Below are 18,788 nucleotides of genomic sequence, written 5' to 3'. Positions count from 1 at the left end.
TCGTACATGCCAAATCTTACGCAAGGATAGCTGAAGCCTAAGTAAAACGCACAAGCTTGGAACTAAACACCCAAAAGCTGGACAGAGAGAGTCAACATTTGCACTCAATGTGCGTCAGAGAAATACAAAAATACCTTCATTCCAGCTGCAGCAGCTGGACCACTGGGATCCACTGCTTGGATATGGCACGGTTTGTTTCCACGTACAACAAATCCCCAGCCGACTGCATCGCCCACAATCTGAAGAGAGCCAATTTAGCAAAAGTTGAAAATAAACAGGCATATTGAATCTTCATCTAAAGTCTGCTTTCAAAAACAAATCCCTCATCGTTTCTGTACTTTAAAAACAATCTTGACTTTTCAATGCTTCCATTGAATCATAGAATCCTACAGTGCCGAAGGAGGCCATTTGGCCCATCGAGTTGCCCCGACAATAATCCCATTTAGGCCCCATCCCCATAACCCCATGCATTTACCCTAGCTAGACCCCTGACACTAATGGGCAATTTAGCATGGCCAATCCACCTAACCCGCACACCTTTGACTTTCAGTGACTGTCTTGGTCAGCAATTAAAATGTAAATGTGTTTCAATAAGGCTCCTTAACGGTTTTAAAAAGGGTAGGCTATCCAAGTGTAAATTCGGCCTTTTTATTCTACAATCCCGAGTACGCAACACAGTTGAATTATACTTAACTAAAACTATTTCATGTTCAGTAACAGTATTAGATTAGCTGCTAATAGGCTACAGTTAAATGGAGCATCAAACATGGTTAAAATCACAGGACTTACCGTAAGTGTCTTCTTCATATACGGCGCTCCAGGAGCTAGGAGTTCCTCCGTAGTTATGGGCCTTTTCAAAACTGAAATAAAATACAAGATTCTGAAGATGTACATGATTCATGGCCCATTGTATTTAATTTAATGTAACTGTACACTTCAACTACTTTTACTGTTAGAATGTTTTAAGTTTAGAATACTTTTTAGTCACAAATATGAGAGGAAATTAGTCTCTTCCTGTCATCATTTGTCTTAGCAGTGTGCAGATATTACTGCAAAGCGGTAAAAATAACCAATAGTTTTACAGCATTTTAAATGTTCCAGAGGAGCGTTATCTATCAAAGTATGACACTAGGTCACACGAAGAGATATTGAGCAGAATTCTCCCATTTTGAGGCTACGGGTGGCTCTGGTGATGCCTTTCCCGCTGGCAAGAGCGATGGGATCTTGCCAGATTCTGTGCTTGAAACTGCATTAGTTACACACAGGTGAGTTCCCCTCCCATTCCCCTGGTGAGCCGGCGGCTGGTGGGTTCAAAGGTCCCGCTGCCATATTTAAACACCAACCCAGCCCACTTGTATCACTCTTTCCAACCAACCTGTCACCATCAGGCCATGCAGGATGTCAGCAACACAGAGGGAAAAGGCTGGCGGCCTCAAGAAGAAATCTGTTCCTTAATTCAACCCTCCCTCACCCCAAGCCCTCCACCTGCAAGGCACCAATGACCCATGTGAATCTCGATCCACCACATCTGGAATCTTCATCCACCCCCTTCCCGTAAACGATGTGATATCTTTTTGACCCTCTTGTCTGGAGCTTTTCCCGCAGCCTTGTTGAGGTCCAGCTTTCCTCCCCTTGGTCTTCCCTCTGCCTTCCATTTTTTACCTTCTTCATCCACCTCCGTGCTGCCTGCCACTGTGAGCACCACCCCTGCCCAGCCTTTCACAGCCCTCTTTTCACAATGCCCCCCCCACCCCCCCTTATTATCATCAGGTCAACTGCCCACCAGCCCCCTCCTCCCAACCCTGGTTGAATTCAGGCCTCTGTTGTGGTGTCTACATGAGTCCTGCATCACAGCGCCGTCCAGATGGACAGTATTACGTGGCACCAGGGGCAAGGAGACCCCTTTACTCCCCAGTCTCAGATGCAGTATTGCTCCTGGGTGACACAGCAGGGATGATGTGGAGATGCCAGTGTTGGACTGGGGTAAACACAGCAGGGGCCATGGGTTCAGTAGCATGGTGCTGTCCATGAAGACCAGCTCGGCATGGAGATGGAGGACAAGGAGTAGTCTACTTGGCAGAATGGTGAACAGCGTTCAGCCACCAATGGTGCACAAGAGGCCGGAATGAGAGGAACGCAGGTATCTTGGAGTGTTGTGAGATTGGAGGAAATTACATGGATAGGGAGGGTTTTGCAAACGAGGATGAGAATTAAAAAGTGAAGATAGAGCTTTACTGGGAGACAATGCAGGTTAGGGAGCACAGGGATGATAAGGGACTAGAACTTGCTGCGAGTTAAGGTAGAGTTTTTGAAGACCTCAAGTTTACGGAGGGTAGAATATGGGGGATTAACCAGGAGTGCATTGAAATAGTCAGGAACAAAGGCATGGAATGAGAGTTTCAGCAGCAGATGGAGTGAGATGGGGTGAAGTTGAGCAATGTTACATAGGTGGAATAGGTGGTCTTCGTAATGGTGTGAATATGAGGTCAGAAGTTCACTTCAAGATCAAATGTCACACCCAAGGTTGCAAACAGACTTAGTTAATGTCAGACCGTTAGCGGGGAGAGGGATAGAGTCGGTAGCTAGAAAGTTTTCTGGCTCCAAGTAGGAATTTGGAGTGGGAACCAAAAACAATGGCTTCAATCTTCCAATATTTATCCTATGTTGGATGTCAGAAAAGCAATCTGAAAATGTAGCAACAGTGGAGGAGACGAGAAAGGTGATGCTGAGGTGGAGCTGGGTTTTGTTGGTGCACACGTGAAAACTAAAGCTGTGCCTTCAGATGTTGCCTCATGTAGATGAGAGATAGGAGATGGCCAAGGATAGATCCTTGTGGGACACCAGAGATAATGGTGCAGCAGCTGGAAAAGAAGCCATTGCGAGTGATTACCTGGCTACAATTAGATGAGAATGAAACAGCATTAGAGCAGTCCCACCCAACTGGTAAGGTGCTGGAGGAAGATGGTATGGCCAACCATCACAAAGGCTGTGCCACAGCTTGTGAAGAACAGGGACGGAGAGGTTCATATTAGAGTAAAAAAGCAAATTAATCTTCAAACATGAGATGTTGAGATTAAATGGTTCAGCAACAGGCAGTTGTTACTATTATCAATAGCATGAGCCAGCAGGAGAGCTTGAATATCTTTTTAAATTCTGAGGTGGTGAAGACAATATGCCAATCTACTTTCTCTTGTAGATTTTAGTGAAAACGTTTGGTCTATATTTAGAGGAATTATGGTCATTTTAAACAGATTGATACAACATGACTCTGTAGCAACAAGTATAGTGGAACTCATTGCCACTCTTCTTTCACTTTTCTTTCAGTTTTAGTCTTAATTGTTTAATTGAAAGATTTGATGGAGTGCCAAATATCCAGATTAATTTCCAAACTGATGTTTTTAAAAAAATGCTTTTAAACTTTGCCAAAAGTGTGTGTCTCTCATCGTCGGGTTTCTTTTCGCTAGGTGATAGACTGTGTCTAGTTAAACACTCGTCCTTTTGCGGTAATCTCTGATGGAAAGTCTTTTGATACTACACTTGATCGTAGCCAATGTGTCGCACTTGTTTGAAGTCGAGGTTACACTAAGGCTTCACTTGAAGCTATTTTTAAAAGTGGTGTCTCGGCCTTTTGGCCAAGATGCAAATGAGATCAAGCCTTGGGGACGGTGCAATGCCTGCTCCAATCAGTTTGGATCATATAGATCAAGCCCAAGACAGGAAGTGGGAAGCCTGTCTTGTCAGCTTGGATCGGGAATGTCTCATCTGCTGAGACTATGAATTGGTCTTTGATTGGATTGAATTGGATATAATAAACAAAACAAAAATCTCTGATGGAAGGTCCCTTTTCAAAGTTTTGCAGCTTGTTTTAAGACAGCTACTGAAGTCTTCACAAAATGTACAATTCTGCAAAGTGATCTCGAGTTCACACTCGTACCGAATTGAGGAATAGGCAAAAACACAAGCTAACCATTTAAAGAGGTGCTTTCGATCTGATCACCACAACAAGACACATTGAAATTTGAAGCGAGTACTTCCAACCAGATTAGTAAATCATTATGTCACACAGCACCCTTGAGAACTGGAGCTGCTAATCAGACAAAGATGGTGATTCGCAACTCCTTTGTCACTTGCCATGCTATACCCATCAAGAGTGTGATGTGCTGACAGATGTGCGCTCTTACCGGACTTTGGATTGGACAACACAGGCGGACTGCTGTTGGGAGTGGGGCTACTGCTGTAGTAACCACTGCTGCCACAGCTGCTACTCATGCTACACCGTCGGACAGCAGATACAATCTTGATTTCCTTTGTCGGGCTCACTGTACAAGACAGACCAAAAGTCAAGTTAGCAGGCCCTCACCATGTTGTAACGGAATAGATTAATCGCTGGCTCTGTGTATCATTTCAATAGGTTTAATTGTTACTTTTTTTTATTTGTTCATGGGATGTAGGTGTTGCTGACTAGACTAGCATTTGCTCCCCATTCCTCAATGCCCTGGAGAAGGTGGTCGGATGTCTTTTCCAACTATAGCAGGTATGGGTGGACTTGCATCCATTCCATTTGGCGTAGGTCCATCCACAGTGCTGTTAGAAAGGGAGTTCCAGCATTGACCCAGCAAAAAAAAGGAATGATAATATTGGCCGAAATTCTCTGGCCATTCATACCAGTGGAATTCTCTGGTTCTGCTGGCAGAGCACCCCCTGCCGTGGGTTTCCCAACAGCATGGAATGCCTTTAACGGAAATTCCCACTGACTGCAGCAGAACCAGAAGATTCCAACACACTGCCTCCCATCACTGAGAAAAACAGAGAGGAGACCAGAGAATCTCGCCCATTGTTCCAAGCCAGAATGGTGTATGTCTTGGAGGAGCACTCGGAGGTGTTGTTCCCACGCATCTGCTGCCTTTGTCCTTCTGGGCGGTAGTTAAGAAGGTGCTGTTGAAGAAGCGTTGATGATTTGCTGCAATGCATCTTACTGATGGTTCACACTGCTGCCACTGTGCTTTGGTGGTGGAGAGAGTGAATGTTTAAGATGGTGGATGTGGTGCCAATCAAGCAGGCTGCCTTGTCCTGGATGGCCTCAAGCTTCTGGAGGTTTGTTGGAGCTGCACTCATGCAGGTAAGTGGAGAGAATTCTATAAAACTGCTGTGGTAGCCACAGCATTTACATTACTGGTCCAGATCAGTTTCTATCCAATAGTAACTCCTGGGATGTTGGCAGTGGGGGTTCACTGATGGAAGTTCCATTGAATTTAATTCCATTGAAGTTCCATTCCATTTAAGATGATGAATGGGATGGATAGGATAGAGGTGGAGAGACTCTTCCCGCTCAGAAAGGACAGTAGGACTAGGAGGCACAGCCTCAAGATAAAGGGGGGGGCGGTTTAGAACGGAGTTGAGGAGGAACTTCTTCACTCAAAGGGTGGTGAATCTCTGGAATTCTCTGCCCGTTGAAGTGGTGGAGGCTGCCTCGCTAAATATTTTTAAGAAGCGGGTTGATGGGTTTTTGATAAGAGAGGGGATTAAGGGTTATGGGGAGAGGGCGGGAAAGTGGAACTGAGCCACGACAGATCAGCCATGATCTTATTGAATGGTGGGGCAGGCTCGAAGGGCTATATGGCCTACTCCTGCTCCTATTTCTTATGTTCTTATGAATCTCAGGGGATTCTCTCTTCTTGAAGATGGTCATTGCTTGATAACTGTGTGTGCCATGAACGTCACTTGCCACTAAACAACCCAGGTCTAAATATTGTTGAGGTATTGCAGCACATGGATATGGACTGCTTTAGTATTTGAGAAGTCATGAATGGTGCTGAATATTGTGATCATCGGCGAACATCCCCAATCCTGACCTTATGGTGGAGGGAAGGTCATTGATGAAGCAGCTGAAGACGTTTGGGCCTACAACCTGAGGAACTCCTGTCGAGATGTCCTCGCACTGAGATTGTTGATCTCCCACACCTAAATTTTAATTTGCATAAAATGTATGAAGGTTTCATCATGTTCAGTGGCTGTGAAGCTGAGTAGCTGATTCACAGTCTACAAATGATCGCACATTTGAATTTCAGTCTTTGCCAAGTGAGTGGGTCCAGCCTAAATAACCGCAGGGAGCATTTCAATGACATGGGCCTGAAGAATGTAAATCAGCCATGGTTCCAACATCCAAGTAAACAGAAAATAATTCACTGGATGTAGATGTTAAAGTCTAGCATTTACTGCCCATGTAGTTACTAGAACAGGAGAAGGCCACTCGGCCCCTTGACTCTGTTCTGTCATTTGACAGGATCATGTGATCTGTGACCCAATTCCTTTACCCCACCTTTCTTAATGCCTTTGGTTAACAAAAATCTACCAATCTCTGATTTTAACATTAACAACTCATCAAGCCTCAATTATCATTTGTAGAGGAAAGGTCCAAACTTCCACCGGACCTTGCCTGCAGAAGTATTTCCGGACATCACAACTTAAATAATCTGTTTTCAAATTTTTAAACCATGCCAATGACATCCTCTTCCACCTCTCACCTCACCACCATCTCCCCTTCCCCTCCCCCGGATATAAAAGTACCCAGGTCAATTCAAACTGGGTCGTAGCAGAGTTATGTAGAACAGGCAAGTTGAAGAAGGTGGTAAGATGCCTTTTTGAATCACTGCAGTCTCTGTGGTGTAGGTACACCCACAGTGCTATTAGGGACTTCCCAGGATTTTGACCCAGCAACAGCAAAGGAATTGCAATATTATTCCAAGTCAGGATGGTGAGCGACTTGGATGGAAAGGTGTAGGTAGCGGTGTTCCCAGGCATCTGTTGCTCTTGCCCTTCTTGGCTGTAGAGGTCACAGGTTTGGAAGGTGCTGTTGAATATTAAGGTAGTGAATGGGATACCAACCATTGAGCTGCTGTGCCCTGGATGGTCCTGAACTTGTTGAGTTTTGCTGAAGCTGCATTTATCCAGGCAAATGGCGAGTATTCCATCACACTCCTGTAGGCTTTGGGAAGTCAGGAAGTGAGTTACTCTCCATAGAATTTCCAGCCCCTGCCCTGCTCTTCTAACCACAGTATTTACACGGCTGGTCCAGTTCAGGTTCTGGTCAATGGTAAGACCCAGGATGGTGTCAGTGAGGAATTCAGCAATGGTGAAGCCGCTGAATATCAAGGGAAGATGTTTGGATTATCTTGTTAGAGCTGGTCATTACCTATCGTTTGTGTAGTGAGAATTAAAATCTAGTTGTCAGTTTTGTCCATTTATTTAATTGACCACAATTTATCTCTCAATTCACATTTAATTTGTGTTGATTCTGGATGTTTACTAGTTTTCTAAGATAGTCTTTAGTGATTGCTTTGTTTGACTCTTCAATAGTAAAAAATTATTTGTTTTAAAGCATGGAATCTTGTGATAAAGGGGAGGCGGTTTAGAACGGAGTTGAGGAGGAACTTCTTCACTCAAAGGGTGGTGAATCTCTGGAATTCTCTGCCCGTTGAAGTGGTGGAGGCTGCCTCGCTAAATATTTTTAAGAAGCGGGTTGATGGGTTCTTGATAAGAGAGGGGATTAAGGGTTATGGGGAGAGGGCGGGAAAGTGGAACTGAGCCACGACAGATCAGCCATGATCTTATTGAATGGCGGGGCAGGCTCGAAGGGCTAGATGGCCTACTCCTGCTCCTATTTCTTATGTTCTTATGACTTCATTTTTTTTTTAGGTAAAAAAATGGTATTTTGGATTTTTTTTAAAAAATCTTCTGGTCTTCATGAGGTCATAACAATCCTCATTAAACTCTTCAATTCCATGGAATACAACCTTTGTTTGTGTAATATCTCCATAAATCTAATTCCTGGAATCCAGGTATTATTCTGGTAAAACAAAGCTCCCTCCCAAGGCCAATATGTCCTTCCCAAGGTGTGCTGCCCAGAACAGTTGGACTTCAGGTGTGGTCTAACCAAGAATTTGTACAACTGAAGCATGACTTCTGTCATGGAAGGAGGCCATTTGGCCCATTGAGTCTGCAGACTCTTGCCAAGGCTTTACCCCATAACCCCACATATTTATCCCACTAATCTATCCAAAGTACATATATTTGGACACTTTGGTGATTTAGCCCGGCCATTCAACCTGACCTAATTTATACTCTTGTATTCTAGACCTCTAGATATAATAGACATATAAATATATATTAGTCTTTTAAATTATTTTCTGTATCAGTTCATGATATCTGTATACTGGTTTTCCAAGTTTCTTCGACTTCCATTGGGAGGGTACTTTCATTTCAAAAGTAACCTCCCAGTTTAATCTTTTTTGGATCCAAAGTTGATGACCTTTGCCTACATTGAAATCCAGTTGCCAGTTTTGCCCATTTACTTAATTATCAATAGTCCTTTATAAATGTATACTTCCATCTATACTGCTTACGATGCCATCTGTCTCTGTGTTGTTGTCAGACTTGCATTTGTAGGTTTCAATCCCATCATCCCAGTTGTTAATAAATAGTGAATAATTAACACTCCAACATTGATCTTTGCAGAACACCACTGGTCACATTCTGCCAATTCGAGTATCCACCCATTATCCTGCCTCAGGGCTCAGTGCTGGAACCACAACTTTTCAAAATATACATTCACGATTCGGAAGATGGAAGTGAAGACATTGTTGCTAAGAATACAATGTGGAAAAGTGTGAGATTATGTACTTTGGAAGGAGGAATGGAGGCATAGACTGTTTTCTAAATGGGGAAATGCTGAGGAAATCAGAAGCACAAAGGGACTTGGGAATCCTTGTTCAAGATTCTCTTAAGGTTAACGTGCAGGTTCAGTCTGCATTTGGGAAGGCAAATGCAATGTTAGCATTCATGTCAAGAGGACTGGAATATAACAGCAGGGATGTATTTCTGAGGCTGTACAAGGCTCTGGTCAGACCCTATTTGGAGTATTGTGAGCAGTTTTGGGTCCCGTATCTGAGGAAGGATGTGCTGGCTTTGGAAAGGGTCCAGAGGAGGTTCCCACGAATGTTCCCTGGAATGAAGAGCTTGTCGTATGAGGAACAGTTGAGGACTCTGGGTCTGTACTCATTGGAGTTTAGGAGGATGACAGGGGATCTTATTTGAAACTTACAGGATACTGAGAGGCCTGGATAACCTGAATATGGAGTGAATGTTTCCACTATAGGAAAAACTAGAACCAGAGGGCACAACCTCAGATTAACGGGACGATCCTTTAAAACAGAGATGAGGAGGAATTTCTTCAGCCAGAGAATGGTGAATCTGTGGAACTCTTTGCCGCAGAAGGCTTGAAGCCAGATCATTGAGTAACTTTAAGATAGAGATAGATAGGTTCTTGATCAATAAGGGTGTCAGGGGTTATGGGGAAAAGGCAGGAGAATGGGGATGAGAAAAATTGAATGGCAGAGCAGATCCGATGGGACGATTGGCCTAATTCTGCTTCTATGTCTTATGGTTTTATCCCTACTATCTGGAATGATTACTTGCAAGGTACACTGGTCACTCTATCCATATGCACTTACTTAGCACTCTGTGTATGCTCATGTCACGCATTTCACAGCGGCTACCAGGGTACGATACACAATTCCTTCTACACTCTTCAATCATTTTCTATTTCTTAATTCTATCCTAAAGTTTCCATTCCCTGCTTAGCTTTGTTTAAGGGTGAAATCACTTAGAAGTGAAATGTTGAGAGGAAATAACCAGGGAGGTTACCCCTCCCCCTCTACCATTTTACTTTTCTTTCCAATAAACCTTATGTGTGTGTGTGGGTGTGTGTGTGTGTAACAGTTCACTCAGACTCCAAATAGCTGTGCCCAACATGCACTTTTACGCAAGTGTTGCTGCTTGGAACTATAGACAGTGATAACAGAAGTTCTAGCTTCCACATGCTGACCAGAAATCTCTCCCACTCTCACTACCTACCATTAACATGCATTGAAAGGATTTTGCAAATCAATATGCAACTCATTTGGCCACGTTATGAATGCAGCTTCCTTGGCCATCAAATCCTGGGATGGGACTTGAACCTATAGTTTCTGGCTCGGACACAGGGACGCCACCCACTGTACCACAAGATCTCCTGAGTAGACAATAGAAGTGGTATATATAGCTCCCAGTCCTCATCATCCTGCAGTCATATCTCTAATGGCAACCATGTCTTACCATCCAAATTGAATTTGCTTATTCAAATGTGTTCCCTATGCTCTGTGTGAGTATGTATGAAGCACCTATTTAGATCACACACCCTAACCTGTCCTTTGACTCTAATATTTCACCCTGTGACAGCTCTATTTAGGATTCAGTTAGGATCCTGGTCCCAAAAGATCCAGTTCCTTCCCACAACTGATATCAGTGTCCCATGAATGAAGCTCCTCTTTTCTACACCACTCCCCCAGCCCTGTGTTCACCTCCCTAATCTGCTTAACCCATTGTTGCATATGTTGCACAAGCATTGAGCGATGATCCAGAAATTTTAATGCTTGAGGTCATGTTTTTGATTTTGTTTTTAATTTGTTCCTGGGATTCTGGGATGTGAACATCTTGTACATCCATAATCGTTCTTGACCAAGGTTGTGGTGAACTGCCTTCTTGAACTGCTGCAGTCTGTGTGGTGTCGGTAGACACACACATAGTGCTTTTTCTGGGGTGATTGGCTAGACATTTCAAAGGCGGTTAAGAGCTGTTGTTATGGATCTGGAGTGACGTGTGGGTCTCCATGAAAGGGCACCAACACACCCGATGGATTTTTATAACAATCCAAGAACAATAGATCAATATTAATGAGAGCTTGTTCCCAATTTATTAATTAAGTTTAAACTACTCCAGTTTCAAATTCAGCTCCTGTTACTTTAGAAACAGGACCTTCTCCAGTTGTTGGTCCTGACTTGGACCACAATGACTGGACCACTCCCCCATCTATCTGTTACTCATAATAAGGGGCTGTGGTGAAAGAGTCACTCCAGACTGGCCTTTACATTCAAGCTGGTTTATTGTAAGACAGTTCCTCAGTGCTACTAACTTATAATAAGCACTGCCCTCAGAAGTGTTACAGACATCTCTAATTATAGTACAATCAATGTCACATGTTTAACCAGGGTTCTCCTAACAAGATAATTGCCACAGGCTGTAATTAGTCGTGCATTGACACTATCCCTCTCCAACAGTTTTTCAAATCAGTTCAAGATACCTCTTAATCTAATACCAGTGGGCAACACACCACGTGGGATTCTCGATGCTATCTAACCAGTGAATCCCCGAAAGTGTCACATTGTGCTTCCCTCCTCCTCTGCTGACTAGTTAGCCTCTACTCCAAGAAGCCATGCCCATATTTGGGCTGTCCTTCTGACAGTCCTTTTCCTCAAAGGTACAATGTAGCTGTTGGATAGGATCAGTTTCTGTGGATTTTCATTCTCTGTCTCCAGAGTGCTATCCATGCTGTGAAGTCTTTCCGCAAGTTGAATACCAGAATGTAGGTCCAGCGGTTCTGGAGAGACAGCAATGCATGTCCAAGTTGGGACGTTGTGTGACTTGGGAAGTCTTGGTTTTCTCCTTTCCTTAGTCTGGAGACATCAACGATAATAGAAGCATCCTTACAGATGAGGGATTGAAGTCAAGGTTTTCATGGTCCATACAATTCAGAGCAATGCATCTACTTGCTGAACTCAGATTAGGACAGATAAAAGCCAAATACTGCTCCAACGAAGGGTCATTTAGACATGAAACATTGGCTCTATTCTCTCCCCACTGTCAGACGGGCTGAGATTTTCCAGCATTTTCTGTCTCAGATTGGGGCAGGCTAAGTGTGGTTGGTTACAGGATCTTAATCAGCTACTTTTGCAGCGAGACCCCCTCAATGCATTTGACATCCAGAGATTTGTTGAGATAATTCTCATTAGTCTGATGTTAAAGACTGTTAAGTAAACGAAGGTCAGTGGCAGCTGGGAGGCCAGAGAAATACGTTGATATCAAATATTCTTTGTGCTGACAAGATTATAAAAATATTCTGTGACAGCTTTGCAAGTTTACTTCTTGTGAGCAGCTTTTCACAGATGATTTAGAGGTTTGTTCAATTAACAAATAGGGAATAGAATCCACCAGGGCAGATCTGTGGAAAGCAGTGGGTTAAATGGAATGTTTCTTGCCTCATGCTTTATTATAAATATTTTACCCATTTTCACATCAAAGAAGAGTACCATCAAAAGTAAACATGTGTGCATGCAGAGAAGAATGCTCCAGTATAATTAAATTTGTGAAATAGCAGTGAAAGGAAAATAATTCTCCCGTCCAGCTTTAAAAAACTCATGATCACAAAAGCAGCAGTTGTCAACCAGAAATTACTTGAGACTTATCGCAATTGTCAAACAGAAAGCTAAATGAGTTTTTTAAGTAATACAAAATCTGTTACCGCAACCAATTTACAAATGACAGATGCTGGATCATAGATGTCTTTACACAAACAACCTGTCTGGATGATAACCTGTAAACAGCTGCTTTCCACACTGTAACTGGAGTATTCCATTTCTCTTTTGTTTTTGGCGTGTGGGTTCACCTTTATAAAAGACAAATCTAACTTACAGAACCAAAATCGTGCACCTGTTTTAGGGGAGGCGGCACAGATTATTTTACTCTTTAGCAGAGCCCAAATAATGTTTAATCATTTGGTACTGGGGGGGGGGGGGGGAGATGGCGAGGAGTGCGGGTGGGGGGGGAGGATGGCGAGGAGTTGGGGGGGGGGGGAGGATGGCGAGGAGTTGGGGGGGGAGGATGGCGAGGAGTGGGGGGGAATGGTGAGGAGTGGGGGGGGGAGGATGGTGAGGAGTGGGGGGGGAATGGTGAGGAGTGGGGGGGGAATGGTGAGGAGTGGGGGGGGAATGGTGAGGAGTGGGGGGGGGGGAGGATGGTGAGGAGTGGGGGGGGAGGATGGCGAGGAGTGGGGGGGGGAGAGGATGGCGAGGAGTGGGGGGGGGAGGATGGTGAGGAGTGGGGGGGGGGGAGGATGGTGAGGAGTGGGGGGGGAGGATGGTGAGGAGTGGGGGGGGAGGATGGTGAGGAGTGGGGGGAGGGGGAGACAGGATATGTAATATGGGCCACAAGAGAGTGAACAGGGAAGGGAAAAAAACAGTGGAGTTGAATGCCACCACTTAACATCTGTAAATAAGTTGAAAACCCATTATAAAAATGCAAGTTCCTCTGAGAGTTAAATGCACATGAGACACAAAACACTTCTTGCCTGAAACAACATTCCCAAATGTAAAAGAAGGCAGATAGCAGGGGTAAAACTATTAACGAAAGGCTTTGTTGTGGAACACCGAATAGGACTATAAATCACAGGGGAAACGAGAGCAAATGATTTTTACCTGAGAGGAAGCTGGTGTTAGGATTGTCAGAGTTCTGTTTGCGTAAACAAAAAGGGCTTTCATGACTGTCAGGCACCAAGGGCACATTCTCACTCAGCAGCTCGACCAGCCGTCGCCTTCTGCGAAAGTTCATGCGGAACTGGTACAAAAGGTTACCATCCACAAAGTGGTGTTTGTTGGCCACTGTGTACAGAATAATGGGGGTGGATAAGAAGACTGGTGACACAGATAGAGTTAATTTCACTAGTCCTATACAGGCTGTTTGTCAAAACAACACAACAGAATCTGAACTCTGAATAGGCAGCGAATACACAGCAAAAGCCACAAAGGCACAATGGGAGAAAAATACTAAAATGACTGTTTTGGTAAGAGCTGCTTTAGTTATTCATCAGTTCTAGACTGAACCTCATCGTTTTGGAAATTTCTTGATAAAATTTGGATAATTCCAGTTAATTATACACTTCATTTCTGCTATTACATGTGACCATGCAAGCATTTTGAGTATTCTATTTACAGATACACATTGCACAACTGAGATTAACTGCTAGAACATCCCATCCCCAGGTCACAAAGGCTACTATTTATTAAAAATAAATTCACAACCTAATCATTACTTTCTGCTAGGTTGAAAGCACCAGCATTTAGAGATGTACATACATATAAAAGGACATTTCTCAATGGACACTGCTTGTCTAACATCCAGTCCGACCTAAAAGAGCCAACATCTGTACCTAAAAGAGGCCAGTACTGAATTAGCAGAAATTCCCTCCATTCACTCACCACCACAATCTCTGTTCCTGAGCCACCGACTCTTCCAGGCAAACTACTTTCAATGTCGACATTATATTTGATGCCAAAATGAGCCTCTGGCACACCTCTGTTCCAAAACCAAGCCCAACCAATTTGCACTTTCATAACATCACTTGATGCAGCAATAGGAGTAGGCCATTCAGCCCCTTGAGTCTGTTCTGCCGCCATTCAATGTGATCATGGCTGATCTGTTGCTTAATCCATATCCCTGCCTGAGGCTCCATCCCTGACTCATTTTACTTGCACCGAAACCCTCACCCATGCACTCATCACCTCTAGATGTGACAGTAATCAACACTCTGCTGGCTGACCTCCCATCTTTCACCCCACTTTTAAAACTTTGGCGCCCGAATACTAACGTGCACCAAAATTCACTTACCCCGTCACCCCTGTGCTCGCTGACCAACACTGCCTTCAGATAACAGCAATACGTTTTTAAAGTATTCACCTGTGTTTTCAAATACCTCCATTCTCCCTGTAAGCCTTCAAGGTCCCTGTGCTCTTTCATTCTCTTCCATTTGTTGTGCATCCCCCCCACGCCCCCCTGGATTTTAATCACTCCCTATGTGACCCAATGACAAATTTTGATGGATAATGCTGTGAAGTGCCCTGGAGCTTTTAATCTACGCAGAAGGCGCTATGAATACATCACTGTTGTCAGACCATCATTAGGCTCACTGAAAACAAACAGCCAATTTATTTCAAACAAAAACCGAAAATGCTGGAAAATCTCAGCAGGTCTGACAGCATCTGCGGAGAGAGAAGAGAAGCAACGTTTTGAGTCTGGATGACCCTTCGTCAGAGCTCAACCTATTTCACACTTTCTGCAAACGTCTGTGTGGACAGTTAATTCTAGCAAACGTTTCACTACGTACACACATGCACATGTATGTACATACGCCTGTACACACAGTTACCCCCAATCCTGGCTGAAAATAATCAAATGTAACATACTGGAAGCTTTTGAAAAAATTATGTAACGGCAGCTGTAAATTTTAATTATACAGCTTCAAAGAACAGAAACAAGACTTGTAGCCACTGTATTAATTGTTCTAAAAAGGGCATTTGATCCAAGTCTCGAGGTAACTAATCTGTCAATCATGCCAAATATCTTCCTCCCCCCCAGATTAATTTTTGTTAAAAGCTTTGGCTTGGATAACAAGTGGGTTCAAATCTGAATCGCCGTCACTGAATGGTTTGGAGGATGGCAGAGAAGAAAAGGAGGGACAATGAAAGTGAAAAATTCCTTTCTAAGGAAATGGGTAGTCTGGTTAGAAAACAGGACACAGGCCATCTGAACTGAGTGAGTTGGTCAGGGATGGACTATAGTTCAGTGTTATAATTGGCCTTTGTGTTGGAGGGGGCTCCAGCTTCTTCTCACTAACCAGCAGGCATCCTTCTCATGCAAGAACAAAATGTCAAGCTTTTTGGCTGCGATACACTCCATGATTGAACTGCCAATTGACACATCGTCAAGGCTCACACACAAAGAACATGCCCTTGGAATGTACTGAGATGGTATCTATGGAAACAAGAGTCAAAACTCTAAGAGGGAACAGGGGAAGAGAGAAAGTTGGCTACCAAAAAACAAACGCCATTACAAACAACCCCCCCGCCAACCCCCACTCCCTAAACAGCACTAGACAAATGGATGATTAAATGCGTACAACAAAGACTAAATGACAGTTCAGATTTCCTGGAACATTCAAAGGAACGTATGAATTTGGCCAATGAATAATACTTGCGAAGAAAAAGAAAATGTCACGCTATCAATCTATGGGTTTTTCAATAGATCAAACAAGAAAATTGCATTTGATGCACAATATTGCAAACTTGAGAAATCTGGCAAATTGTGGGAGAAGGCAATTTTCCCACAATTGACAGATCAGTGGACGTCCTGGAGCTTTTCCCTGTGAGATATTCCGTCCACCAACTGAGGCATTACTCAAAACAGCTCTTCAGATTTCGTAATAGCACACTAAATTCTGAGAATTGGCTGTGAGAACAGAAGCTGACAGGGCCAGAAAAGCTACAACAACACAAAAGCAGACACTGGAGATCTGGATTAAAACCCAGAAAATGCTGGATGTCCTCAGCAGGCAGGATCTGCGGACAGGAAGCGTTTCAAGCTAATGATCCTTCATCAGAAATGGAGAAAGATTGAAATGTAATGTACTTTGAGCAGCTAAAGGCGGGCCAGGAGGAGAAAGGAAGAACAAAAGAGAGGGGTCAATAAATGCTGTTTTACCAATGCTGTCCACATCCTAGCAGCGAACGTAAAAACTTGTCTACATTGGATATAGAAATACCCACTTAAAAATTGCGTACAATTTTGCACATGAAAATTGAACATTAAGACTGTGACTCTTGGTGAAGCCAGTAAAATCAGCACAAAATGACTGTATGATTTTTAAACCTTAATCATTGGTTTAGGAGATCTTCCAGGTTTCCCTCCTACCCCCAAAGGGTGAAATTCTCCCATGATCCTGCTGGGTGAGGGGAGAATTAGGCAGAAGGATCAAAAATTAGTTTTGTGCCAGTGTGAAATTACAGTGGAATCTTTGGATACTGCACATCATGGTGGATCAGGAATCCCACAGGATGCCAGCGTGAAACCAATTTGCATCCCACTAATGGGATTCAGATGAATGCCCACCTGGAATCTTCCCATCATGCCCAATTCTCCACGATGCCCGCAGGAAAACATGGCAGTCTAGAATCAACTGGATCAATGTGGTGTACTTAAAGCGGATTTTACCTGAAGGCGGCCCAGGGCTGCCTCTGGGATTCAGAATGGAGATGGCTAATGATCCTGGACCACCACAGGGAGAACATCTATCAGGTGGATCTTCTAGCTTCAGCGTCTCCAAGGAGGTCCAGCTTCCAGCCTCATACTGAAGCTCCATCTTCTCTCTTCAGGAGGTCCATCGTCTTTCTTTGATGATGGGTCAGTGATGTTGGGCACCTTTTCAATATAGCACCTAGATATAATGGGGGAGCGGGGAGAGGGGGGCCCCATCAAGTCTGCCCTGCCACGCAAGACAGTGCACAATGCTCAGATGCATAATTAATTGTCGGTGTGGTTTCAGTCAGGCTCCGGAGTGGGAGACACTCCCTATCCCGCTACGGGACTTAATCCAGGACGGGAGAATCCCACCCAGTGCTGGCCAGGATGCAAAACCCATTTTTTAAATGTAAACTTCAAAAGAAGGTTAGCGAAAGGGTGCCTCCAGTTCAAAGCGCTCTCTTCCTCACTTCCCTTTCATTGCAGGTTGCTGCTCCTTTCAAGCTGGATGGCCTCTGCTTGGCCGCCAGGTTTATTGAGCCAGTTCACCAGCCTTCATCGGATGGTGAGCACATCCATCTGGCCGTTAATTGACCATCCCAGCCAAAGATCGCAATGCCCGAGACATAAATGTAGGAATCCCGACTAAAGTCTGGATCCATGTTACATCATTGCTGGGGGGACGGTGCCAATCAAACAGGGAAATCCTTTTGGCGTATAAATGTAGGTCAGATACCCCCACTCAACCTGCCAGCAGGGAAAGGTCCTGTCCTTAATTCCAGCTGGCACGACAGCCCTGCCACATCCCTCTTGAACACCCTGGAGATTGTGCAATGAATCAGATGATTTCGAAAAGACAATGAAGCAAAGTAACAAGGTGTGTTTTATTACCTGAAGGTGCCCTTTTACGGTCTCTAGGTCCTTGACAGTGAGATATGAGACAAGCTAAGACTGATTCATCATCTGTAAGACATGCTGACACATGCCTCCACAGGTCACTGGCAGGAAGTATTTCAGACTTGCAAAGCTGAGCTTAGGATCATGTACTACACTGGAATGCTTGGGAACAATGTTATACAGCTGGTGCTTAAAGTGTTTTGACTGGAGTTAAATGCTGGTAAATACAAATTATTGTAATAAATTTATTCAATATAAATTTCTTCCCTGGACAAGCTTAATTTCTCAACAAAAATATATTCAATTAAAAACAGCAGTGAATAAAACATACCTACCATCACACCAACATTCTCATTCTCAGAACACCAGGTTAAAGTCCAAGAGGTTTATTTGGTGACATGAGCTTTTTGAGCGCCGCCCCTTTATCATATGAGTGGCACTCACCTGATGATGGAGCAGTGCTCCAAAAGCTCGTGTTATTATATAAACCTGCTGGACATTAGTGTTGCGAGACTACTTACTGCGCCCATCCCTGTCCGACGCCGGCAACTCCACATCATGATTACTCTGCAAATAGTAATTCATGCTTGGATATGGCTGTGAACATACTGACAACCATCTTATCACCTGATGAAGGGGCTAACCCAAAAGCTAGTGAATTTACTATCAAATAAATCGGTTGGACTGAAACCTGGTGTTGTCAGACTTTTTACTGTCCTGACTATTCCAGTGTTCACAGCTGAGCCAACCTCTTCTTTACTCAACATTCGTACTTTCCAGCAAAGTGGAATAAAAATTAGAAGTAGGATGAGTTCCCCACTTTGCAAGTCTTGGGATGCCTTGACAAATTTGATACACATGCTTGTTGCCATCCTGGCTAAAATTAACATCAAGCTGGAGCCCATCTCATCACGTAGACAGAAATGTTCATGAGTAGCCAAAGGCCAGAT

The 18,788-nt window shown here is 43.9% G+C and overlaps 1 protein-coding gene across 1 annotated transcript in view; it reads right to left on the bottom strand.

Annotated features, from left to right (window-relative positions):
• deptor (DEP domain containing MTOR-interacting protein) overlaps positions 1 to 18,788 on the bottom strand; it is a 69,122-nt gene that overhangs the window by 10,139 nt on the left and 40,195 nt on the right. Inside the window, exons 5-8 of the mRNA XM_080193593.1 lie at positions 13,347 to 13,529; positions 4,182 to 4,319; positions 790 to 860; positions 135 to 239 (exon numbers count right to left, since the gene is read on the bottom strand). Coding sequence (XP_080049719.1) covers positions 135 to 239; positions 790 to 860; positions 4,182 to 4,319; positions 13,347 to 13,529 — 497 coding nt within the window. The remainder of the gene's footprint in view (positions 1 to 134; positions 240 to 789; positions 861 to 4,181; positions 4,320 to 13,346; positions 13,530 to 18,788) is intronic.

Source organism: Carcharhinus amblyrhynchos, chromosome 8 (assembly GCF_965287045.1).
Source record: "Carcharhinus amblyrhynchos chromosome 8, sCarAmb.v2.hapA, whole genome shotgun sequence".
NCBI classification, from domain to species: domain Eukaryota; kingdom Metazoa; phylum Chordata; class Chondrichthyes; order Carcharhiniformes; family Carcharhinidae; genus Carcharhinus; species Carcharhinus amblyrhynchos.
Note: the sequence above shows the minus strand (reverse complement) of the source record. Positions and strands in the feature narration are given on the sequence as shown.